Here is a 27,869-nt window from a genome sequence, read left to right as displayed (position 1 = left end):
AACACAAATCTTGATCACATGTACAGTAGTTGCTCGAACTTCAACCAAGATAAAAAGGGACAGTCCATTAACAGCTCCATCCCTACACTGTACAGACCCACAGGCAACTGCCGCAGATGGGTACTGTATGTGTAGCTGAGACACCCCTCCACCCATCCCACCCTACAACGCCAGCATGCGCCTATTCTGCATGGCGTAGAAAAATAAGACTAATATTTGTACAGACCTTGTAGCTAAATTGAAGAGAACCTAATAAGGTAACTTCCGTCTCCCCACATAGGTTTAGACAATTAGTGACAATTAGTGATTTTGGAATTTCCTTTGTGCATAGCTCTTACAGGGTCTCTCTCTCTATTTTCCAGGTGACATTATGGGAATTGCTTTGTACCACTTGGACAATCTCCTGCAGATGCCTACGGGCTGTGGAGAGCAGAACATGATGAAATTAGCCCCCATCATAGCGACTGTAACATACTTAGGATTCACAGCGCAACTTACTGATGAGATCACAGAGAAAGCTAAAGGTTTCATGGAAGGCGGTAAGTAGGGCTATAATATGATGTTGACTTATTTACTTGCTCGATGTCCATCCATCGCTGCCGATAGCCAAATTGTGGGACCCAGTAAAAGTGAAACATGAAAGTCCCCCTCCCCCAAGCCTTCTGTATACCCAATCTCTCCTATGACACAAACAAACATGGGATACATGTTGGAAATACATGGTATGTATGTACAGGTTTCTTGATGTATGCACAGTAGAGTGGTTTATTGAGATGCACAGCTGACTGTGGGGTCTATTTACTACTGTAAGCCCTGGATGGGGATTATGTGGACCGAGATAAGGTACCAGTCCATCAGCGCCAAACTGTCATGTCACAGGCTGTGTTTGACGAATGACTTCTATACTATATTTTAAACATGTTTATTTGTTCCAACGTTTGCTAAAGCTCACTTGTTGCCCGGGTGTCCAGTCGATCGGTCGACATTCATTAGGTAGACCACTACTGGTCGACACAGAATAATAGGTCGACACGTGAAAAGGGTCGATATTGACAAAATGTCGGCATATCAATGGTCGACCCCTGAAAAGCTTGACATGCGTTTTTCAAGGTTTATTTTTTAAACTGTTATTATTTCATGATCTGAGTGGGCAGAGAGCGGAAATATAATGGTGCCCAAAGCATTATCCTATCAGGGTGTACCAGCCGGCAATTCTCTAGGGACAGCCCACGCCTTCCAGACCCCCGGAGTGCTGAAAAGGGCGGTCGGGTGGGAAACCACGCCCCTCTGAGACCACACCCCCTTTTCTGGCAAACACCTTTGGCGCAACAGGTGTCAGAGAGTCTAGTGAGGGCTCTGGCCTAAAGCACCAGTTGTTAGCTACAAATTCACTGCATGAAAGCGTAAAGGATGACTATGGAAAACGTGTGGTGGACGTACAGTGGCTCTGTTTCCTTAGTTTCATGCCCTAATGTGTGATGATCGTGTGCTTCTGTCCTTATCAGGTTATCAGAATGAACTGAACTTTAAGCACCCTGATGGATCATATAGTACATGGGCAACCGACCCCTCAGGAAGCACTTGGTGAGAGATTTTCTGTTTACATATGTATAATACTAGCAATAGAAAGGTGATCAGGACATTGCCTGCATGGCTGGATCAAATATGGGGGGAGAGGGCAGGGGCAATGATGTTGTAGGCGCCCCCATAGCCTAGCTCACCCCCATCCCTTGATCGAACACACATACGCACACTATCTCTACCTGGAGGGTAGCAGGGAGAGCGCGCTGGACACCTATTCAGCTCAGGGTCAGTGTATCCTGTGAGACCCTGAACCCCCAGCACCTGCTGCTCCGGGAATTACTATACATGAAGCTCCTGAGTGGCCACTGCTAATAAACAGCTGAGACGCCAGGAGATTGAAACCTTTAGAGGTTTTTTTTAACCCACATTAAAAAATGTTGGGGCGTGGCCTAATCACGGGAGGTGGCCATGCCTCCCAAGATTAGGTCACGTCCCCAAAATTTACTGGGGCCTGGCATACTTCTTGGCTGCCCTGCTTGCACCTCCCTATCTCTACTCCAGTAGTCCTCTGTGCTTTCGGGTTCTGTGTTCCTATCATCTCTGCCATGCGGCCTCAGGCCCCAACCTCCTTACAATAGTGGGAAGGAACTCTTTCAGTTTGTCGGATATCATTCGATTACCTTAAACAGCCATACAGGAGGGAGCGCTATTTATACCATCCCAATACAGCTGCTTCTGATTCCTAGTCCACCATCCGCTGTATCAGACACAGCTTGTGTCAGTATAATTGTGGAACCTGAAGGACAAGAGAAAAAAAAAAGTCTGTTTGTGGCGCACTAGTAGAACAGATATATAGAATATATATTTTCTAAAGGTAGGAGTGAAATACTCTATATATTGTGCACAAGGAAGAGAAAAAGAGGGATCCAATCCCTGTGCACTAAATAACAATGCAATAAAATGTATCAACTTTTATTAGTTTATTTAAAAGTGCTTGTAGAACTTCAGCGAAATATACTTAAAATAAAGGTTTATGTAAAAGTAATAAAGTGTGATTTAAAATTAAAGCTGTGTGCTATTGCCTCAATGACAACATTGATTGTCTACACCAGGGGTTCCCAATCTTTTTTGAATCACGGCACCCTAGAGCATCAGAATTTTTCCAGGGCACCCCTAGGCCCCCAAAAATGCAGAAAAATAAATATAAAATGAAGTAGACTGTGTTTATTTGTTATTTTTAGGTTCCATTATGTGGTAAAGGCCAGAATGTGCTTCTGTTTGTACACCTATTTTATTATTGGCAGTCACCAGCTCTGGTTTTTCCATAAATAATTGATCATAAATAATTTGAATTGGTCCTGGACCACCAACCCGTGGCACCCCTGCAAGTGTCCCACGGCACCCCAGGGAGCCACGGCGCACAGTTTGGGAACCACTGGTCTACACGATTCCCTAGTCAAACAATGTGTGTCCCTGCGATACACCTGAACCAGTGTTATCTGTGGAATTCTTCCTGAATTGTTTGACATTAATTGTTGGGTCAGTGTAGTTCAACAGTTTGGGACAAATCACCTTGTTTCTTTATACAATGTATTCTTGTGATAGATTTATACAATTATTGGTACTTGTTTCCTAGCAAATTGCTTAGTGGGCTATTCTGCGTAGGAAAATCGCATCGCATGGGCCATTTTAGTGCCGTGCGATGCTCTGTATGCCCCAGGGGATCTCATCACATCGTACCTCCCGCAAAATTGCATGGGATCGCATGCGGTTTGCGCATACCCCTGTATGTTCTTGTCTATGTTATTGTTTATGTTATTTTCTACCCATTAAGTTGTCAGTATACTGATTTATGTATTGTTTCTCCTAATTCTATCATCTCAGGCTTACAGCACTCGTAGCTCGATTTTACTTTCTTGCTCAGCCGTATATATTTGTAAGTGACACAGATATTACTGACAGCTGTGATTGGCTGATGGGCCTGCAGCAGGAAGATGGCTGCTTTCAAAATGTGGGTACTATTATTCACCCGGAACTCCAGGTAAGAAATGTATCATTATATTGAATCTTCCACTTTACTGTATATCCGTGCTCTTACCAGCTTCAGTGTCTATCTATAGTATTCTTATTTTCATCATAAAATGGGAAGGTCCCACTATTGTGCAAAACTTATTCTATAACCTAAAGCAAAGTCAGTAATAGGAAATCTCTTCTGGATACAATAACATACAGTATACAATATACAAAAATACAGACTACACATATGGTGATCAGCGCAGATCTCCAAAAACTGCAGTTCCAGCAGTGATAGGGAAGCAACAGGACACAGCCCTCCCCCTCCCCCACAGCTTACCGCAATGGGTTGTAGTCTTGCCAGTGACAAGATACTCGCTACCTACATACTGTAATCATACCTGTAAACATGTAATCGTTTAGATTAATATCACTTTATCATGTCTAACGTTATCTAAATTTCCCCTTGTCTGCAGGGTGGGACGGACAGTGCAACCTCGCTGACAGCATATGTTACTGCAACATTCCTGATAATAGGCAATCCACAATATGTAAGTGTCCAGCGTATTCTGAATCCCTTTCTCAACAAAGATCTCTATTCACTGGTTTTTATCTTGCATGTACCACAGTCTGTGTTTTGAAAGTGCGTTCAAAGTATTGGTCCTCAGGGGTAGATTTATTAACCCCTTCCTGACAGAGCCAGTTTTTGCGTTCCTGACAAAGCCCTTTTTTTCAAATCTGACATGTCTCACTTAAGTGGGGATAACTTTTTTTTGCTTTTACTTATCCCAGTGATTTTGAGATTGTTTTTTCGTGACACATTGTACTTCAAATTAGTGGTAAATTTGGGTCGATACAGTCTGTGTTTTTTTGTGAAAAATACCAAAATGTCGTGAAAAAATGGAAAATTTAGCAATTTGCAAAATGTTAAATTTTCTGCTTGTGAGACAAATAATCATACCACTCAAAATAGTTAATAACTAACATAGACCATATGTCTACTTTATGTTGACATCATTATTTCAACTTCCTTTTCATTTTTTTGGACACTAGGAGGCTTACAATATGAATAGCAAATTCTCAAATTTTCAAGAAAATTTCAAACACTGATTTTTTTAGGGACCAGTTCAGTTCTGATGTGACTTTGAGGGACTTGTATGTGAGACACCCCCATAAATGATACCATTTCAAAAACTGCACCCCTCACAGTATTCAAAACAGCATTTTGGAAGTTTGTTAACCCTTTAGGTGTTTCACAGGAATTAAAACAAAGTGTAGGTGAAATTTCAAAATTTCATTTTTTTTGCAGATTTGCAATTTTAATACATTTTTCTAAGGAACACAGTAGATTTTACTAGAGAAATGTGACTAAAAATTGATTCCCCCAATTCTTTTGTTTTCATAAATATCCTATATGTGGCCCTAGTGTGCACGTTGACCAAACCACAGGCTTCATAATAGGAGCACCTACTTGATTTTGGAGCCTCCTTTTTATGAGATTATTTTTTAGGCACCATGTAGGTTTCTAGGCACCATAAGATGCTAAAAGTTAGGAACCCCCCCACAAGTGACCCCATTTTGCAAACTACACCCCTCAGGGAATTCATCTAGGGGTATAGTGTACATTTCAAACCCCCAGGGGTTTCACCAATTGTGGTACAACTGGGCAGTGAAAATGAAAAATTAAATTTTTTACACAAAAATGCAGTTCTGGCTCAAAATTTTTCATTTTCAGAAGGTATGAAGGAGAAAAAGCACCCCAAAATCTGTGCCCCAATTTCTCCTGAGTACGGCAATGCCTCACATGTGACCAAAAAATACCATTTGGGTGCATGGCAGGACTCAGAAAGGAAGGAGTGATTTTTGGATTTTGCAGCTCAGATTCTGGTGGAATGTTGGTGGGTGCTATGTTGCATTAGCAAGACCCCCCAAGCACCAATACAGTGGAACCCCCCCCACAAGTGACCCCATTTTGCAAACTACACCCCTCAGGGAATTCATCTAGGGGTATAGTGTACATTTCAAACCCCCAGGGGTTTCACCAATTTTGATACAACTGGGCAGTGAAAATGAAAAATTACATTTTTTTACACAAAAATGCAGTTCTGGCTCAAAATTTTTCATTTTCAAAAGGTATGAAGGAGAAAAAGCACCCCAAAATCTGTGCCCCAATTTCTCCCGAGTACGGCAATGCCTCACATGTGACCAAAAAATACCAGTTGGGTGCATGGCAGGACTCAGAAGGGAAGGAGTGATTTTTGGATTTTGCAGCACAGATTTTGGTGGAATGAATGGTGGGTGCTATGTTGCACCAATACAGTGGAACCCCCCCACAAGTCACCCCATTTTGCAAAGTACACCCCTCAGGGAATTCATCTAGGGGTATAGTGTACATTTCAAACCCCCAGGGGTTTCACCAATTTTGATACAAATGGGCAGTGAAAATGAAAAATTACATTTTTTTACACAAAAATGCAGTTCTGGCTCAAAATTTTTCATTTTCAAAAGGTATGAAGGAGAAAAAGCACCCCAAAATCTGTGCCCCAATTTCTCCCGAGTACGGCAATGCCTCACATGTGACCAAAAAATACCAGTTGGGTGCATGGCAGGACTCAGAAGGGAAGGAGTGATTTTTGGATTTTGCAGCACAGATTTTGGTGGAATGAATGGTGGGTGCTATGTTGCACCAATACAGTGGAACCCCCCCACAAGTCACCCCATTTTGCAAAGTACACCCCTCAGGGAATTCATCTAGGGGTATAGTGTACATTTCAAACCCCCAGGGGTTTCACCAATTTTGATACAAGTGGGCAGTGAAAATGAAAAATTACATTTTTTTACACAAAAATGCAGTTCTGGCTCAAAATTTTTCATTTTCAGAAGGTATGAAGGAGAAAAAGCACCCCAAAATCTGTGCCCCAATTTCTCCCGAGTACGGCAATGCCTCACATGTGACCAAAAAATACCAGTTGGGTGCATGGCAGGACTCAGAAGGGAAGGAGTGATTTTTGGATTTTGCAGCTCAGATTCTGGTGGAATTTTGGTGGGTGCTATGTCGCATTAGCAAGACCCCCCAAGCACCAATACAGTGGAACCCCCCCACAAGTGACCCCATTTTGCAAACTACACCCCTCAGGGAATTCATCTAGGGGTATAGTGTACATTTCAAACCCCCAGGGGTTTCACCAATTTTGATACAAGTGGGCAGTGAAAATGAAAAATTACATTTTTTTACACAAAAATGCAGTTCTGGCTCAAAATTTTTCATTTTCAGAAGGTATGAAGGAGAAAAAGCACCCCAAAATATGTGCCCCAATTTCTCCCGAGTACGGCAATGCCTCACATGTGACCAAAAAATACCAGTTGGGTGCATGGCAGGACTCAGAAGGGAAGGAGTGATTTTTGGATTTTGCAGCTCAGATTCTGGTGGAATTTTGGTGGGTGCTATGTCGCATTAGCAAGACCCCCCAAGCACCAATACAGTGGAACCCCCCCACAAGTGACCCCATTTTGCAAACTACACCCCTCAGGGAATTCATCTAGGGGTATAGTGTACATTTCAAACCCCCAGGGGTTTCACCAATTTTGATACAAGTGGGCAGTGAAAATGAAAAATTACATTTTTTTACACAAAAATGCAGTTCTGGCTCAAAATTTTTCATTTTCAGAAGGTATAAAGGAGAAAAAGCACCCCAAAATCTGTGCCCCAATTTCTCCCGAGTACGGCAATGCCTCACATGTGACCAAAAAATACCAGTTGGGTGCATGGCAGGACTCAGAAGGGAAGGAGTGATTTTTGGATTTTGCAGCTCAGATTCTGGTGGAATTTTGGTGGGTGCTATGTCGCATTAGCAAGACCCCCCAAGCACCAATACAGTGGAACCCCCCCACAAGTGACCCCATTTTGCAAACTACACCCCTCAGGGAATTCATCTAGGGGTATAGTGTACATTTCAAACCCCCAGGGGTTTCACCAATTTTGATACAAGTGGGCAGTGAAAATGAAAAATTACATTTTTTACACAAAAATGCAGTTCTGGCTCAAAATTTTTCATTTTCAGAAGGTATGAAGGAGAAAAAGCACCCCAAAATCTGTGCCCCAATTTCTCCCGAGTACGGCAATGCCTCACATGTGACCAAAAAATACCAGTTGGGTTCATGGCAGGACTCAGAAGGGAAGGAGTGATTTTTGGATTTTGCAGCACAGATTTTGGTGGAATGAATGGTGGGTGCTATGTTGCACCAATACAGTGGAACCCCCCCACAAGTGACCCCATTTTGCAAACTACACCCCTCAGGGAATTCATCTAGGGGTATAGTGTACATTTCAAACCCCCAGGGGTTTCACCAATTTTGATACAAGTGGGCAGTGAAAATGAAAAATTACATTTTTTTACACAAAAATGCAGTTCTGGCTCAAAATTTTTCATTTTCAGAAGGTATGAAGGAGAAAAAGCACCCCAAAATCTGTGCCCCAATTTCTCCCGAGTACGGCAATGCCTCATGTGTGACCAAAAAGTGGCAGGACTCAGAAGGGAAGGAGTGATATTTGGATTTTGCAGCACAAATTCTGGTGGAATGATGGTGGGTGCTATGTCGCATTAGCAAGACCCCCAAAGCACCAATACAGTGGAACCCCCCCACAAGTGACCCCATTTTGCAAACTACACCCCTCAGGGAATTCATCTAGGGGTATAGTGTACATTTCAAACCCCCAGGGGTTTCACCAATTTTGATACAAGTGGGCAGTGAAAATGAAAAATTACATTTTTTTACACAAAAATGCAGTTCTGGCTCAAAATTTTTCATTTTCAGAAGGAATGAAGGAGACAAAGCACCCCAAAATCTGTGCCCCAATTTCTCCCGAGTACGGCAATGCCTCACATGTGACCAAAAAATACCAGTTGGGTGCATGGCAGGACTCAGAAGGGAAGGAGTGATTTTTGGATTTCGCGGCTCAGATTCTGGTGGAATGAATGGTGGGTGCTATGTGGCATTAGCAAGACCCCCGAAGCACGGTGAAATGATGAACCTAAAATAGATGTGTGGTATATTTTAAAACACTCCTTTATACATAGGCCGGGTTTGTCGGGGCAAGTGTCACACTGGAAAATAGTTTGCTTTCTTATTCCCTTTTTATAGCAAACTTTGCACCTTTTTTGTGTCCTGCGCTTTTTTCCAGTGGAGGGGATTTCATCAGGAAAATGCTGCCCTGGTACAATACGGGGGCCAGTACTAGAAGTACTGGGGCCCTCTGCCTGCTGGTTCCCAAATACTAGGCCCTTTATGACTTCCTCTTGAAAGTGCATAAATGTCCCCCTCTGGCCGGTAGAACGGAATAGCACGTAAGCGTTATACAGTGCCATCTGGATGATATACACGGCCAGCTTCTTGTACCAGATTTTTGTTTTCCGCAGGGCACTGTACGGCTTCAGTACCTGATCTGAAAGATCCACTCCGCCCATGTACCTATTGTAATCCAGGATACAATTAGGTTTGGAGGTGTGGGTACTGGTACCTCGTACAGGGACGGAGGTGGTACTGTCTCCGTGAATTGTTGTCAGTATAAGGACATCCCTCTTGTCCTTATATTTGACCAACAACATATTTTCGGTGCATATTCCCCTGCTTTCACCCCTTCTCATTACTTGGGCAATGTGCGTTTTTGTGAGGCCTCTTTGGTTCTTGCGCACAGTACCGCAAGCTGCTGTACCTCTTGAACCAAGGGCCTTAAACAGGGGGATGCTGGTGTAAAAGTTATCCACATAGAGGTGATAACCTTTATCCAGGAAGGGGTGCACTAAATCCCAGACAATTTTTCCACTAACACCTACGAGGGAGGGGGGGGCATTCTGGCGGTTCAATTCTTGAATCCTTCCCTTCATATACCCTAAACCTGTGAGTGTACCCTGAGGTGCTTTCACACAGCTTATACATTTTTATGCCATACCTTGCCCTCTTACTGGGAAGGTACTGGCGGAATTTAACCCTTCCTTTAAAATGTATAAGGGACTCGTCTATGCAAATGAATTTATCTGGGATGTACATGTCTTCAAATTTGGCACTGAAATGATCAATGACCGGCCTGACTTTGAATAGCCGGTCAAAGGTGGGATCATCTCTGGGTGGGCACTGTGCATTATCGTTGTAATGCAAAAATTTAAGGATCGTCTCAAATCGAGCCCGGGGCATGGCCATACGGTAAAATGGGGTGCTGTACAGAACATCTGTACTCCAATATTGCCTAATTTCTGGCTTTTTTACTATGCCCATATGAAACACCAGACCCCAAAACGTCATCATCTCTACTGCATCTACAGGGGTCCACCTAGCAAATGATGACGTGGGGTTTTGAGCAATAAACTGCTGGGCATATAAATTAGTTTGGTCCACCATTAAATTTATAAAATCATCAGAGAAAAATAATTTGAAAAAGTCAATTTCTCTGAGACCTGTGGAATCAAATTGGATTCCTGGCATGGCCAAAAACTCAGGAACCTGGGGCTCAAAATTGTCTGGTGGTGGGGTCCATACGAGATCAATTATTGGGGGGGGGGGTCTCAGCTGCTCTACTGGGACGTCTTTGAGGGGGTCCCTCATCACTAGAGGAGGAAGATGAGGTTAAGATGAATCCTTCAAATTCCCCGCTTGCCTCACTGGCTGTGTCAGAATCAGAGGCAAGCATGGCATATGCCTCCTCCGCTGAATACATTCTTCTGGATGACTGGGATGACATTTGGGATGACATTTGGGATGCCATTTTTATTTTTGTGTTACTGGTAGTGAAATGTTTCAACACGTGTATAGTGTAGGGGGGGGTACAAACTTTATTTCAACCCGGGGGGTATGTAGTGTGTAGTGTGTATGTAGTGCAGAAAAAAAAAATACTTTATACAGGAATTTGAACCCAATTAAAAAAAAAAAAAATTGAAGGGGTTAAAAAAAAAAAAAAAAAGGTCCTGCGCCAAAAATTGAGCACAGATGTTGGTCAGTAACGTCCGTCACTGAACAGCGCTCAAAGGCAACAGGAATTTGATCAAAAAAAAAAAAAAAATAGATCAACCCTGTGCCGAAAAAGCTGATCAGTGATGTACGTCACTGATCAGCGCACAGTGGCCACAGGACACCCACAAAATCACAGTGTGTGTAAAAAAAAAATTAAAAAAAGACCCACAGCAGCCTCAAAAAAAAAAAAAGGTGATCAGTGATGCAACACTGATTACCAGTGAGGGGCAGCAGGTGCACAACCTTTGGTGCAACTGACAGTGCAACTGGCAGCAACTGACAGGTATATATAAAAAAAAAAACCTCTGCGCCCCCAAAAAGTTGCTGATCACCTCAGATATAGTGATCAGCACAAAAGGCGGGGGTAGCAGACACAAAATATACACTCTCTATCACTCTCTGTCACTATCTCTCTCTATCTCTCACTATCTCTCACTATCTATCACTATCTATCACTATCTATCACTATCTATCACTATCTATCACACTGCAGCAGCAGCACTGACAGTTATATGTATAAAAAAAAACCTGCACCCCCAAAAAGGGGGGGTAGCAGACACAAAATATACACTCTCTATCACTCTCTGTCACTATCTCTCTCTATCTCTCTATCTCTCACTATCTATCACTATCTATCACTATGACACTGCAGCAGCAGCACTGACAGTTATATATATAAAAAAAAACCTGCACCCCCAAAAAGGGGGGGTAGCAGACACAAATCTCTCTATCTCTCACTATCTATCACTATCTATCACTATCTCTCACTATCTATCACTATCTATCACTATGACACTGCAGCAGCAGCAGTGACAGTTATTTATATATAAAAAAACCCTGCACCCCCAAAAAGGGGGGGTAGCAGACACAAAATATAGCTCTCTCTGTCACTATCTCTCTATCTCTCTCTATCTCTCTCTCTATCTCTCTATCTCTCTATCACACTGCAGCAGCAGCAGGAAGTCCCAAGAAGTCAGATCCAGGAAGCGTCCAGCACGCTACAAGCAGTGATCAAGTGATCAGGTAAGGTATTTGCAAGGATGAGGTAAGTATTAGCAAGGATCAGGTCAGTATCACGGCAGATAGGCACGGTGACCGCTCTGCACGCTATTCCAGACCGGAATGGCGTCTGCAGCGCAGTCACCGGTAGTTTAAATGTCGCGCCTTGGCTGTGATTGGTCCGTGGGTCCCACGGACCAATCACAGCCTTGGGGGCAGGTGGGGTGAGGGTGGGGTGAGGTGTCATCGTCACCGATGACCCCCTCATGCCCCCTGACGCCCGGCGGTGATTGACACCTGTGTTACCGAGCGTCCGATTCGCTGGTAACACAGGAAAACGCTGTGAATGGCTGTTCACACTGAACAGCCAATCACAGCGATCGCCGACGGGGGGGCGACATCGCAGCCCCCCCTGGGCATGCAGGGACATGTCTGCTGTCAGGGACAGCAGACATCGTCCCTCTGTCACTGCGTCTCGAGACGCAGTGACAGTTTAAAGTCATGACGTACATTTATGCCATGTGTCGGGAAGTACATCCCGGCCATGACGTAAATGTACGTCAAATGTCGGGAAGGGGTTAAGCTCGCTGAAGTGATAAAGTGTCTGGTTTTTATCACCGACCAATAAGCTCCTACCTGTCACTTTTTAACCCAAGCCTGTAACTTCACAGTTAGGAGCTGATTCGCCGGTGATAAAAAACAGACACTTTGTTAGAAATTTACTAAGATGTGAAATACACTTCGCAGGTCATGTTGCTATGGGCAACCAATCAGAAGCTACTTCTTATTTATTTACCACCTTCTAGAAGATAGTAGACAGGATGTGATTGGTTGCCCATAGCAACATGACCTGTGAAGTGTATTTCACATCTTAGTAAATTTCACCCTTTATCAATTCACTGAGCTTAATAAATCTGCCACTCACAAGATGCAGAACTCCTCTTTGGTGTGTTACTGTTATACCTGATTTTGGGAGCAATGCATACTTGCCTACCCTCCCGGAATGGCCGGGAGGGTCCCGCAAATCGGGTCCCCCTCCCGGTCCCCCGGGAAGGGGGGCAAGTCTCCCGCATTTCCCTACAGCCCCGGCTCCCCCTCTCCCCGCGGTCTAAAAACTATGACTATCGCTGGTCCGCGGGGAGGGGCGGGGCTAAATGACGCAATTTGCGGCATTTCGCATAATTTTTAGCCCCTCCCCCCACCCACGGACCCGCAAATTGTGGCTTCAGCCCATCATGGGGGCGGGGCTTGATGACATCACCCCGTGCCCCGCCCCCAAAATGAAGCCTCTACCCGCCCCCTCCCGGAAAGGAGTATGCCAAAGTCGGCAAGTATGGAGCAATGCACTGCGGTCTTGTAGTGTCTGTTTATAAAACTGTAATATTAATGATATGACTGAAAAGTGCACTTCAGTAAAACTGTTATTTTTATAGATTGCTGCTTTTTTTAAAATAATAAATCAATTATTTGATCAAGATACCGATATCCATTCTTTATTATACTGAACACAGCTGGGCCTCTTCCAATACTGATGATTATTTCACCTGTATCCCCCTTCTTTTTGTTCAGCTTAAAAGGTACACACCCTTAATTAGGGGCAACAGCTGTGGACAGTTCATTGAAGACGCGTTATACCCCCCAGTACCTGCGCTCTTGTATGACCTATTGGTCATTCCTTTCCAATGCACAAAGGGCCAGCTGTATCCAGCTTCAAAAATTGATATAGTGGTAAGCAACCAGCCAATCAGCGCCTACCTGTCATTTTTCAAACCCAGTCTGTAACAAGGCAGTTGGGAGCTGATTGGCTGGCTGTTTATCACTCTCCACTTTTTTTAAGCTGATGTCAGCGCCCGCCCTAAATTCAGCCATCTTCGTCCAAAATAAAATTATGGGTTGACTGACATTTATTAGTGGATGGGTGAGAAATCCGGGTTAGCGACCTTCGAATGATGTTTCTTCAGTTCAGCCGCACGCGAGTGGTTATGTATGCAAACACATGCACTGGCATGCTAGCGAGCGGACTCCGGTCGGCAGGGGCGGTTGATGTTCGCGAGGTGGGGACGTTTACCTGTTTGCTAGGCTGCAGTATACACAACCTAGTGAAAAAGTGTGAATCAGACCCTATGTTCCTTGTTTCTCTACAGAATGATGTAATAAACAAATCAATGACATGTCTGGAGAAGTGCTTCGAGCCAGAAAGCAGTACCTACACAAAGGCGCAGTGTGCCTACACCTTTACCCTGTCTGGTGACCTAGAAAAGAGGGACCGACTATTGGAACAGCTAAACGCAGTAGCCATAGAGAAAGGTACTGTAGGGGATATTATAGGCTCACAAAAATAAACCACACTTTACACACTTTCCCTAACTCTCTGAGGAGTTTAGAACTCTTTCCCTGAATCTTTCCCCCATTAAAGTACCGTATAAAGCTGTTATGTACCTGTGCGAAACACCGGGAGATTCCTGAAAATCAGTAGAAAAAAAAAAGAGATAGGCAAGTTTGTTAACATTTCCTTCATGTTTGTCTCAATCCATAGACCAAATAGTTTGCGGACTACATACCACCCAACTGTCCCGCTTTCCGCAGAAACATCCCATTTTTGGAGACGTTCCCGCGTCCCGATGGGGAGAAGGGGGGGGGCAGTTGGGAGTCCCCCCTGCCACCCGCTAAGCAGCGTCTATTCCAACAGGCAGAGGGGCTGGGGGCATGGCCAGAAGCCCGCAGAGCTGCTGGCCTTGCCCATACAGCGGCAAAATGGGTCGTGTCCTCACGGGAGTGATGAGATTTGTAGGCCACACCCCCCAAGTTTGGGAGCTCGCGAAGGTCCTGCCGGAGGTGTTACTAAAGTTAGGAGGTATGGGACTATACCAGCACAGAATGTATTGTGCACTGTGCAAACTATGCCAAATATTTCCCATTTTTCCATATCTTTTGCAGATTCGGATGTGTCTCGCTACATTCTTGCTGCGTATAACAGCTTACTGAAGCGGGACCGTGATGCAGCGCGGCATACCATGCTTGTTCACATCGCTGCCAGGTGCCAATGAAGTGAATGGGAGGTGGGCACATGAGCACGCCAGCTCCAGTTCACTTCAATGGCATATTGGGAGCGTGCAAAGGCCTGTTCCATGCTATGCCGCAACATCCTTGCATCGCAGCAAGAGGGTAAAAGACCCATCTGTAGACTATCCCCTTTGGATCTTGTACTAGTTTTAGGATGAACTTCCCCCTTAATTTACATGTAGGGTGAAGGGTCGTTCAGATGTGGTTGGATTGAGCATCACTTCTACTTACTTGGAAGCAGCGGCAATGCTCCGATATGATAATGCCGCAGGAGGCATCTGGTATAAGTAGATTCCTCCTGTGATCCATTGCTACCTAGGACCCAGTATCTGATCACTTCCTACACCATTGGTTTGCTGACCTTCATCGTACATAGTCGTCACTCTGCCAGCAAGTAAACATTTCTATCTCACGTTCTTTCTTCTAGATAATAAAAAACACTGGGCGAAGGATCCTACAGACAATTCATCGTTGTCCGCACCACAGTCTGCAGATGTGGAGATGACGTCGTATTATGTTCTGGCGCTGCTGTCTTATGATAACCCTTCCAGTGCTGACCTTGGGGCCGCAGTGCCTGTGGTCCGCTGGTTAACCTCTGTACAAAGTGCTAGTGGAGGATTCGTTACCACCACGGTATTATATTCATTCACCATATACTGTAACTGCATATTATGGGGGACATTTATTAAGATGTGTATTCTACTTGACATGTGATGTTGCTATGGACTTCCATAAGAAAAGAGTAAATATCTCTTCAGGGGTGGAACTAGAACTCTAAGGCCCCCCTTAATACCACCAATGGGTGAGTGAAGATGCTGACCTACATCAAGGCTTTACCCACACCCTGAACAGATGCTGGGCGTATTGGTATGGCATCTGTTTGGAGGGGGGGTCTTCACGTAGCCCATTATCTTGAGGGGTGTTGGTTATGCCCCCAGGGTGAGGGAGCTGAGCTATAAGATCATCATATCCCTTTTTAGCACAAGTTGGTAGTAGTGTTAGGGGGGTGGTCATGGAATAAGGAGGGCTCAGGAGGACCTTCATGCCTTGTAGGATCTGCATCGCCTTCACCCATGGTAGCCACATCCTTGTATCTCATTACAGGGCACCTTATGTCAGGAGATACACAAAAAGAACACAATAGGGCTCTTAAAGGAGAACATTGCAGCCCCTCACTACAAGTGCTGTCCCCAAATTCCAGGAAGTTCACCTCCCAAACCTTACATCATAGGCTGACACCCAGAACTTGATTCCATTTTGGTGGCATTGCCAGTGAAGCAATAATAAGCGGAGAGCCTGATTCAATAAGGATTGGATGGGGCTGGAGCACGGGAACGCAGGCAAACCGATACCTGCCGGGGGCTGTCGGCTGATGTGACCTCAGCTCCCGCCCACTCTTCCGCGGATAACCACGGAAATAAAAGCCAGTTTATAATGACTTTTATTTACGAAGGGGTGAAAGATCATTTCATGGTCGGCGACCATCGAATAATTTCTCTCCCCTTCGGCCACATGCGAGGGGATGTGTGCACCTACATCCTTTTGCATGATACCTAGGCGATTTGGCGGCAGGTGCGTTTAGGCCGGGCAGCAGGCAGTGTTTCTAGGCTCGCTAAGTATTAAATGACTGCTGCATAGCGAGCCTTCCTGAATCAGGCCCTGAGACTGCTCACTAGAACTATGGCCAAGATTTATCAAAGCTTGCAAGCAATATGGAGAGAGATAAAGTAACAACCAATAAGCTCCTGTCATTTTTCAAACACAGCCTGTAAAAAAAACTGATTTAAAAAATCTGGGTCTATGAAAGACAGATTGTCACCTATCCAGTGACCAGTGACCATTGTCAGGCCCACTGCTGGAGGGTCTGATATCGCTGGGCGGGGCAGTTACATTTGGCAGCATATTTTAGAATGTATAGTACATTAGCTGACATTCCAGTGCCCAACCAATCATGTACTGTATTTTTAATGGTATATGCAATCACTATGCGGCCATTTAACATGTTGACATTCACAATGTCTACAGCAGAAGGTCGGCATTGATGTTGACAAGGATAAAATGTCTGAAACCTACAACATTACAACTCTTAGAATAATTGATCGCTCTCTATTGTATCACTAAGCTTAGCGCATCTGGGCCTATGTTATGTATCCTGTAGGTCATTTTCATTGCATTTATAGGTTAACTTAATACCATCGTTCTAGTCTACATATTGTTCTAGTAAGATGTACCCACTTGTGCTGCTATACACTCATATGTTCTATTCTTCCTTTATCCTTTTAGGACACGGTAGTTGCTATATTAGCATTGTCCGTTTTCGGTCAATACACATTCTCTGCAATAAACAGCCCAATCATCACTGTCACCAATGAGAAAGGCTTCTATATAACTATCTCCTTGAATGCTGAGAAACCGATGGATGTGCAAAAGGAGCAGCTACCAGATCTCCCAGCAAATTACACTTTGGAAGCATCGGGGAGTGGTTGCGCTTATGTACAGGTAAGACTCCAATTTTGACTGGCGCCTCTTTCATGCTGTGCTTCTGCCGTAAATAGTCTGCATGTGTCCTTATCTTCTACTGTCTTCCTCATTCTTCCTAAGCAGAAAAGGTTTGCAGCGGAGATGTTACACGAGTGCTGGCTCCTTAGCAGTGACGGGAGCTGGGTGCTGCACTGTGACATTATTGTACAGCACAGGGCTCCTATCACTGAGGAGGAGCCATCAGTGCAGGCACAGTCTTTAGATGCAGCACAGCATCTCCAGGATTGCTTGTCCAGACCCTGGGGAAATGTAAATGGGGGCTTCTGCAAGAATATGCCCCTTTTTCGGGCAAGCATCTATTTGGCACTCAGGGGAGCTATTAGCAGCACCATGTGCCACAAACCCCAGTGCCGCCACTGGTTGGCATTTACTATTTGTCCTATAGAGCAACCAATCAGACATTGGTGTTTGTCTTTCCTGTATCGCATCCATAAAAGCTGTTTTCTTATTGGCTGCTAAGTGTTACTATACAGTTGAACATATTCAGTGACTCACTCGGCAGTCAAAATACTAAATTCTCTTACATTTTCTTCATCAGGTTACTGAAAGACACAATGTTCTGCAACTGAAACCCGAAGGGACGTTTTTACTGAGTGTGAATACCACAGCTATACACTGCTCCCCTTATCCAGTGCCAGCATTCACTATAGATATCACTGCAAGGTAAGTGCTGTACAGCACAGTAATGTAGTATATGAAGATGGTCTTATATACAGTATAGCAATAAAGTTCCAAAAACAAATGCTAGTCAGAGTTTTATACATTTAAATACAGTCAAAGCTGTCTGGACACCGGTGGCCAATTAAAATGCAGCACCGGCTGATAGGCCAATCAGAGCCGCTCTGATTGGCTAATGATAAACAAGTTCTGATTGGCTCAAAAGTCAGTGCATAATTTTAATTGGCCACCAGTGTCCTGCATTGAAGAAGCCTGTTCTTTGGGACCTGTACCGAGCGCAGCACAGGCAGCACAGCAGAGGCAGTCGGGGGGGGGGGGGTTGCGGTGGGCAAAATGAGCTGCCTGGGCCCTTCCAGGACAGCTGTAACCACAGCACCCCCCTGTCGGTGGCCCTGGCAACAATACATAGCAGCAGAGGTGTAACTAGATATTTATGGGCTCCACAGCACCTGTTCGAGGGATCTCTAATGTAACACTCAATAGTAACAAATCTATATTACCAGAGGTGGGACTGCAGCACATTTCCAAATTCAAATAGAGGAGAAGGACTAACCGCCAGTAAGTCAGTATGGAATGGCAGTTTGTGGCAGTTGGTGTGGCTCCCCTATTTGACTTTTGAACTGTGCTTCAGCTCTCCGTCTGGAGCCTCCACTGTCTATTACACATGAAACTATTCCAGGAAAGATGGGCCCCCTTAGCTGTGAGCCCCAGAGCGGCGGCACCCCTTGTACTTATGGTAGCTACATCCTTAGTTACCTCAGAATCCTGTATAAACAGAGAGAATTATGGGCCTGATTTACACATAAACAGAGAGAATTCACAGACGCTGACCTATTTTCTAGACTGCAAGTATACGCAGCATAGCAATCAGGTCCCTACATAAGATGCGCCAGATGCATACCTCCCAACTGTCACGATTCCGTCGGGACAGTCCCGATTTTCGGGTCCTGTCCCGACGTCCCACCCGCGGCAGGCATTGTCCCGCTGCGGGGGGTGGCAGTTGGGAGACCCCCCAATCTAGTAGAATAGACGCTGTGCGCATGCGCACAGCGTCTATTCTCGTATGAAAATGAGGTTGCGGCTAATTAGCATAAGCCGCGCCCTCATTTGCATATGCCCCACCCCCTTTTCGGGCGCTCCCTATTTCATCCGGACACAAGTTGGGAGGTATGCAGATGCAGAGGAGAGAAGTAAACCCTACAGCACCAACCACACTACCAAGCAACCCAGAGAATGATATAGTAGTACTGTAGCTTATTCATGTTCTCATTTGATAAGCCACGTTCTCTACATTACAGTTATAATAATAACAATGAAGAGTCCAGCATGGCATTATTGGTGGTACAAATGGTGTCGGGTTATGTTCCTGTGCAAGACTCAGTGTATCAGGTGAGCTCAAATAATATATATCTGTGCTTCCATATTATCTTTTTAAGTATATACAAGAAAAAAAGGAGTTGCGTTGGGATACACACTTTAGGAAAATACATTTTTGATTAAAACATATATGCTTTATTTAATCTTTATTAAGAGTTGGGGGGTTTCATTTGCCTTTATTGTGTGTGGCAGTTGGGGACACACCCCCCCTTGCTTAGGTGAAATAATTAGAGGTTAAAATCAGGGCATACAGTACACGACGAATGAACATATAACAAGGTGCAAAAGTATGAAAAATACAGTAGTGTTTAGATCGTAAAAATGTTGTCAGGTTTACTGTGAGCTGCCTTATTAGTTGTTGTGAGATTTACTGCTAGCTAGGGTGAGCAAGTATCTGTGTGAGCCAATGGATGCTGCTCAAATGACACACTGACTATAAAGAGAGTTACAATATAAGTATATTTGTTATGTTCTCAAGAAGGGACTATCATAGGCTTAAATAGCACTCTTGGCAGGCAGCCCAGACATTGTTTGTGGTAGTTGTTACTTAAGTATTCTATCAAATTGTTCAGTTTGGCTGGGTTCTGTGTGACATACAGTATGCATGTATCTTAAGGTGTGCATCCCAATTCAACTCCCGCAAACAGATGAAAAAGGTATTGCAGTTTAAAATATGCCCCACTGATGAGGCCTAATTAGGTTGTATGCAGAATCAAACCCCCTCCTTTTTGGTTCAAACATATTTTTTTTACCCTACTGCATACCTCCCAACATTCTAGGCGCCGGCAAACGGCAGCATTGCCCAAAACAAATATGGCCGCCGCATATATGCATATATTATATGCACATATGCGGCGGCCATATTTGTTTTGGGCTATGCTGCACTTTGTGACCAGCTGCGGCTGCTCATCGCTGTCGGATGACGACGGAAGTGCAGCGGTGCCTGGTAGTGTCCGCACCCCCAACCCCCCCCCCCCCCCTGGGCTGTACCCCCAAACCCCCCCCCCCCCCCCCACGGGCTGTAGCGTCAGCACCATCCCCCCACCCTACCGTTCCCGGGCCGTATTTCTATCCCAATCCGCCCCTGGTGATAGTACAGATATACATAACACATACAGGTATATGCTAGATGTGCCCTGGGGATTATAGACGCAGGGAACATATACCCGCCGAGCTGCACATCGCCTAGGCAGCCATCAGTGGCGCCACTGGTCACCGCAACAGCCATGTAGGTAGCAGTACAAGCAGAGACACTACAGTTATCACACAGGGAACATATACATGATCATATACCTGCCGAGCTGCCCAGCACCTAGGCAGCCATCAGCTGCACCACTGGTCGCCACAAGAGCCAGGTAGGTAACAGATATGCAGAGACAGTACAGATGGCAGCCATTTGCAGCGCCATCTTGATCCAGCCATCTCCTCTGTGTCTCCAGAAATGTTCTTTCTTCAGGTCTCTCTGTTTCTCCAGAATAGTTTTTATCATCATACCTCTGTACCTCCAGAGTGATTTTTCTCTTGAAATCTAGAATATGTACCTCTAGGATGGATGTGTTCCAGATATCTCTGTACCTCCATTGTTGTTTCTCCTGATATCTCTGTACCTCCAGAATGGTTAGTCTCCTGATATCTATGTACCTCTGTGATGGTTGTTTTACTACTATCTCTGTACCTCCAGAGATTTTAATTTAAGAGAACCTCAACCCAATTTTGTAGCTACATACCTGCTTTCATTAGTGCCTCCAAACCACCATCAGCATCTGTCATGAACCATCTTTAACACAATCTTTCCTTTCATCCCATCCCAGCTATTAGCACATGACTTGGTGAAGAAAACAGAAATTAGCCCATCCAAAGTTGTAATCTACTTAGAAAAGGTAAGTACTAATTTTATAATAATTACATTTTCATTGAATTTATCATAAGTAATGGATAGGTTTTTTTACGTGATAGACAATACTTTTCCAGACCTTGAGAATACTCTGGTATTAATATTGATTATCCTTATTAATTTGTTTTAATCTATTGTGTTAGAAAATATATCATTTGTTTTTGTTATTGAATTACTGTTTTGGTAAGTAGGGGCAAGGGCAGGTAGGATATGAGACTGGTACAGTATTGTGAATGATATATTGTTTCAGGTGGGTTAAGTTTGGGGCAACCCAGATGGGCGGATTCCCAGAAAATGACTTTAACAAACTGAACTATAAAATAGGGATTTATTAAATATACATATCTACAGTTATTAGATACATTTAACAGATATCCAATTCAGAAATCACATCAGTAAACTAAGGAGCCTCGCCCTCTGTGTTACGAGGCTGAGTTATTTTCAGGTCTTCTAGGCACTTCTGCAGTCAGTGTTTTCTTCCAGGCATGAGGCTATTTAACACTTACAGGAGTCCAGCTCCTATAGGTTGCAGAACTCCATACTAAGCTCTGTCATCATTCTAGTCCAAATTGTAAAAAAAAACAGTAGGGGACACTGTTGTCTCAATTTTAAATGTTCAAATTAACATCTAATGATAATGATGACATGGATTATATAGATTTAAGACACAAAGTGAATAACATTTTCCAAGGATTGAGAAGCAAGGACTAAAAATACTTGGTTTGGTCTCATATAAACAGACAACAATGGCCTTTGTCCTTTGAGAAACAAATATGTCAGAAACAAAAGAGAGAGAGAGAGAGAGAGAGAGAGCAGCACTCCAGCCTTTTGTAGTAAACATGTAAAAAGTGTCTTTAATGTAGCATACAGCAATGTTTCAACATAACAATGTCGTCATCAAGCTTTTTGAATATATTCCTTCTTGTCCATTAAAACCATAATTATTATATTCATACAACATACACCCACCACACTTCTAAAGATTATATTACACACAAAAGCACACATCTATATATATGCACCCCAAAACTAGGAAAGATGAGTGCCAATGTTTAGTGTATATTATCTCTTATATATTTAGCCAGAACTCTCAGTCTGTGACTGTGTGTATATGCAAATGAAGGCGGAGCATATGCAAATTATGAACCCTGCTGGGTCACGCCCCCTTTTCGTGCGTCTATTCCTTCATGCTGGGGGGACTCCCAACTGCCCCCCTCCTCGCGCACGCTGCTCACACTGCTCACAGTCTCACCCCCCTTCAATCTGTAACTTAACTGGCACAGCGCCAGTATGTGTGTGCAGACTGGCAGAGGGATTCGGAGAGTGTCTCTCCCTCTCCGCACATGTGTCTGCTCCGGCCCCTGAATGTATGACAGGAGTCAGGCCGGCCATTGCACCCACCCATCCCCCTCCCGCATTACCCACGCACCCATCTGTCTCCCAACCACACCACACACTTCCCACAGCACACCCACAAATGCATGTTTCGCAACCTATGCACCCACGCACCACACCTACACACACCACCCACACGGACCAACACCACACGTGTAACTCCACCACCCACACTATCTCGTACCTCACATTAGCCCACCCACAAGCACCCCCCGCCACACTTGCACACCTCTGCCACACACCATACTACAACACACACCACACCACCGCACCCGCTCCTCCACCACAACCCACAGCACCCCGCCATTCACTTGCGCAAACACGACAACCGCTGTTTAAGTAATCTGTATCTGGTGCAAAAACAGTCTGAGAACTGACTGAAATCAGACAGTGAAACTATATTTTTTCACCGCTCCTTATACATGTATACAGTATAATCACTATTATTATTATTATATTATTTGTATTATTATCACTATTATTATATTATTATATATTTTATATATATTATATATATTATTTTTATTATTATCACTATTATTATATAATTATATTATTATTATATTATTATATTATTATTATTATTATATGTATACAGTATTATCACTATTATTATTATTATTATTATTATTATTATTATTAACCATTATTTATATAGCGCACACATATTCCGCAGCGCTTTACAGAGAATATTTGAACATTCACATCAGTCCCTGTCCCAGTGGAGCTTACAATCTATATTCCCTACAACATGCACACACATTCATTCTAGAGTTAATTTTGTTGGGAGTCAATTAACCTACCAGTATATTTTTGGATTGTGGGAAGAAACGAGTACCCGGAGGAAACCCACGCAAGTACGGGGAGAATATACAAACTCCGCACAGTTAGAGCCATGGTGGGAATGAAACCCTCAGTGCTGTGAGGCAGTACTGCTAAAATTACACCATCCATTATGCCCCAATAGTTTTAATGTATGGCCCAACAGTTGGGTATATGAAGGGACAAGCTAATTGTCTACCTCATGATCTCTTTTCAGGTTGGCCCCAACGAATTCAACTTTTCCTTTGATGTTGAGCAGCAAAGTGAAGTGACCGACCTGCAGTCAGCTCAGATGTCTCTGATAGATTATTATAAGCCCAGTAAGTGGCAGCATGGTTTTATTCTAATGAACACATCTTAAATTCATAACCCATCTCTGCTTTTTGGATATTGCCTAAGCTTAGGTGGGAATAAACATAACACATCATCTGTATTCCTCTATTCTTAGAGAAAGATCTAAGAGAATCATACATATATACAAACAGGGCTGCCATCAGGGGGGTGCTGAGGGTACAAATGCCCCAGGCCCTGCCACTCTGGCAGAGAGGGGAGGGCCTGGGAAGTTCTGTTGCACCCTCCTCCCACCAATGGTCGCCCGCTTCCCCCAGCCACCTACATTTACAGCAGCCGGCAAAGGGTCATCCGCTGCCGCAGCCAGCCGCACTCTGCTCGCCAGCCTCCTTGATTTGACAGTGGTGGGCCGCAGGTTGTCCACTGCCACCACCCGCTGCAAGCCACTCGCCAGCCTCCTGTCACGCTCCAGAACAGCAGCCAGCAGATGAGGCACTGTCTGGAAGAGAAGGGAATTGAACAGCCAGTCTGCAACTCTGGCTACAAGGTGAAAGATGATTTTCAAACCACACAGAGGGAGGGGGCCTGTCTATTTTGACAGTCCCGGGCCCCACAATTTCTGATGGCAGCCCTGCATACAAATACACAGCATTTATAGACTGTTCACAGCATTTATAAACTATTATTAAAGGTGATCACGCACCATTGGCAGAGATTAGAAAACAGGGTTTAACATTTACATTTGACAATTCCAACTTCATGTTACATTGTATATCTTTGTTTCACAGATCATCGAACTGATGTCAATTATGATGCTCCCTGTAATTAAGGTAAGAGGGTCTCAAACCAAATTATCACTAACCTTAGACTACCTTAGACTAACCTTGTTTCTGCTCACTGTGGGTTGCGTGCTCAGTGGCTGTACTAGCAGGCAGCAGTGGAAGACAGATTTATTAATATATATACCAATGCAGGATTCTGTTTAGCTAATGTTGGGGTACACTTGGCTGCAACCGGGAAACCAGGCCATTAATTGATTTTAAATAAACTGCCACAACTGCCATGATTAGATTTAACGCACAAACTAGCCCCTTGCAAGATGCAAGAGAGCCGTCATAAACAGGCTTCCCTACTCCATACACATGCGTCAGCATCACACGTAGGTTTGATACATGCACTTGACACTCTCACAACACTCCAATAAGTCATGGCAGTTGTGTGCGATTGAATTGTCACCGCCCATTTCTCTAAATGCCAAATTTCACCGAAAAACACAGATCCAGATAAGTTCCATCTGACTCAGAATAGGAGAGACATACACAAATATGTGTAAATTCACATCTATATGCAAACATCCGCCACAGTCCATGCAGAGATCCAAGTGCCTCAGAGTCAGCTCCAGTGATACAACTGTGTGTGTGTGTGTGTGTGTGTGTGTGTGTGTGTATCTATCTATCTATCTATCTATCTAATCTATATATATATATGCTATAGACACTGCATTTTCCATGTTTAATTCTCATAGTTACCGATTTCTGCTTCTAGGTTCCGTCTTGGCAAACAGTTGGATATTTGAACACATTGCGGTAGATCTTCTGACAATTTGGGGAAAGCGTTGTTGATGGAAACGTTTTTTAATATGAACGTGTTATATCTGTATTTTGTGATTGATTTGTTTGATTTTATTCAAGTAGGTTTAATGTTACAATATATAAAAAAAAGTTCAGCTAGGGCGTTTTTATAATTGAAAAACTAATTGTACATATTGAAGAAGATATTCATGGCAACATATTATTATTATTATTATTATTATTATTATATTTAATGAGCAAGAAAGAAATAATAACAGGTATACTCAGAGGAATACTTAGGAATTCTGTAATCAGTAGATAACAGATGGCCAAAAAGGAATCCTTGAATCCTTTATAAAATAAACTATAAAAAACTTCCCAGATACAGATCCTAAGATTGATAAAGCATTCCTAAATGCTTTGTTGCATATATCAATTGCATTATTTATATTATGTCCTAAATTATTAATATTGTTATTATTATTATTATTATTATTATATTATTATATTATTTTTATTTTATTTTATTTATAAAGTGAGCGGTTCATGACAAAATTATTATTATTGATTTCATTTGACATTTATGGTGCATATCTGAACATTCCAGTTTTGCGATTACATTGTTAACTGAAAAAATTATAAAATTTGCTAATAAATCACGTATTTAATTTGCATGTATGTTACTGTAATTCCAAAATAAATGAAATATTCTAAAGAGATGTGGCTGAGATTAAGTGTATTTATTTTGTGGACAAGTCACACAATGTCAACTGATGAAATAGAACAAACAGCTCTTGTCTAGAATACATTCAACTACAACAAAAGTCTACAATACCATACTGTATCATACATTACAGTAGACACACATGCAACACTTAATGGGTGCCCACTGTATAATGTTGTATAGATAAATTCTCAAAGTGCAGTTATTACCCGCACACAGGGGATATAAGGGGGAAAACTTGGAAGCAGTCTCCATTAATTGTTTATTTCCATATACAGTATCATTAGTTACATTATTATTATTATTTTTGCATCATTATTTATTTATAAGATACCACAAATTGTCTCAGCGCTGTACATAGTAAATGTACAAAATAGGTGTGTGTGTGTGTGTGTGGGAGGTGTATAAAACAGGAAGAGAGAGGACCCTGCTTGCAAGAGTTTACATTCTCAGTGTCTCGTCCGACCCGCTCACGATGACGCGGGGGGGCACTACCCGCTCACGATGTGCACCGTGAGCGGGTCCAATTCGATGGCGACCCGCACCCGGCTGTATGGTCGTCATTGAGATCCTACCTGCAGCAGGTAGGATCTCAATAACGACCGACCGACCCGCGGGACCGCGCATCGGATCGGTATCGGTCCACACCAGGTCAGAAAAGGGCCCAATCAGCACACAATCTACATCCAATTGATCGGAATTGGATCTAGATTGTGGGGATCGGGCCCTAGTCGTCCTGGTGTGTACCCAGCCTAAGAATAGTGGGGATGAGTAGATGTTAAAGGGAGAAACATTGAGTCAGCGATGTGGAGGAAAGACCTGAACATGCGTCTTTCCGATAGGTTAGGCTAAATATGTGGGCTTTGATGGGGCTTTAGAGGCAATGGATGTTGTGGAAGAGACTACTAGAATGAGAGTAAGCATTCCACAGACTAGGGGCAAGATGGGAAAATGCCTTGGGATGGGAGGAGGTAATCAGTAGAGAGGTGAGGGGGTAGTGGCTCGCTGACCAGAGATCATAGGATGGAGTGTCAAAGAAAATGAAGTTGGGGATGTAAGAGGTAAAGTAGAGCGAGAGAGTCTTGAAAGATAAGGTTAGAAGTTTGAACAGAGGACGAATAGCGGGAGATGGGAGGGAGAAAATGGAGGAATAGCAGGAGATGGCAGGGAGAAAAAAGAAGGAATAGCGGGAGATGGCAGGGAGAAAAAGGAGGAATAGCCCGAGATAGGCGAGGGAAAGAGGAGAAATAATTGGAGATGGGAGAGGGAAAGAAGAAAAATAGTGGGAGATGGTAGAGGAAAAGAAGAGGAATAGTGGTAGATGGGAGATTGGAGAGGCAAAGAGGAGAAATAATGGGAGATGGGAGAGGCAAAGAGGAGGAATAATGGGAGATGGGAGAGGGAAAGAGGAGGAATAGTGGGAGATGGGAGAGGGAAAGAGGAGGAATAATGGGAGATGGGAGAGGGAAAGAGGAGGAATAATGGGAGATGGGAGAGGGAAAGAGGAGGAATATGGGAGATGGGAGAGGGAAAGAGGAGGAATAGTAGGAGATGGGATAGGGAAAGAAAAGAAATAGCGGGAGATGGGAGAGGTAAAGAGGAGTAATAGTGGGAGATGGGAGAAGGAAAGAGGAGGAATGGCGGGAAATGGGAGAGGGAAAGAAGAGGAATGGCGGGAGATGACAGATTGAAAGAGGAGGTATATCGGGAGATGAGAGAGGGAAAGAGAAGAAATAGCAGGGGTTGGGAGAGGGAAAGAGAAAAAATAGCATGAGATGGGAGAGGGAATGAGGAAAAAGGCGAAAGGAGGAAAAGTGAGACATGAGAGTATCATACACACAATGATGATGCTATAAGGAAACACCAACACTATCAGCGTGAGAAGGGAAAGGAAAAGAGGGGGAATAATGGGAGATGGGAGAGGAAAAGAGGGGGAATAACGAGAGATGGGAGAGGGAAAAAGGACGAATAA

General features: G+C 43.7%; 1 protein-coding gene across 1 annotated transcript; it reads left to right on the top strand.

Moving 5' to 3' along the window:
- The first annotated feature begins 368 nt into the window (after positions 1-368).
- LOC146009226 (alpha-2-macroglobulin-like protein 1) lies at positions 369-24,505 on the top strand. The gene is made up of 12 exons (XM_083149388.1): positions 369-539; positions 1,506-1,584; positions 3,409-3,565; positions 4,014-4,088; positions 13,686-13,848; positions 15,032-15,237; positions 16,888-17,103; positions 17,684-17,808; positions 19,122-19,212; positions 21,012-21,080; positions 23,529-23,631; positions 24,391-24,505. The coding sequence occupies exons 1-12, from the start codon at positions 371-373 to the stop codon at positions 24,429-24,431; spliced, it is 1,494 nt and encodes a 497-aa protein (XP_083005514.1). The 5' UTR covers positions 369-370; the 3' UTR covers positions 24,432-24,505.
- The last annotated feature ends 3,364 nt before the right edge of the window (positions 24,506-27,869 follow it).

Source organism: Crinia signifera, chromosome 6 (genome assembly GCF_055691185.1).
Source record: "Crinia signifera chromosome 6, ASM5569118v1, whole genome shotgun sequence".
Classification (NCBI taxonomy): Eukaryota; Metazoa; Chordata; class Amphibia; order Anura; family Myobatrachidae; genus Crinia; species Crinia signifera.
This window is presented reverse-complemented; position numbering and strand designations above follow the sequence as displayed.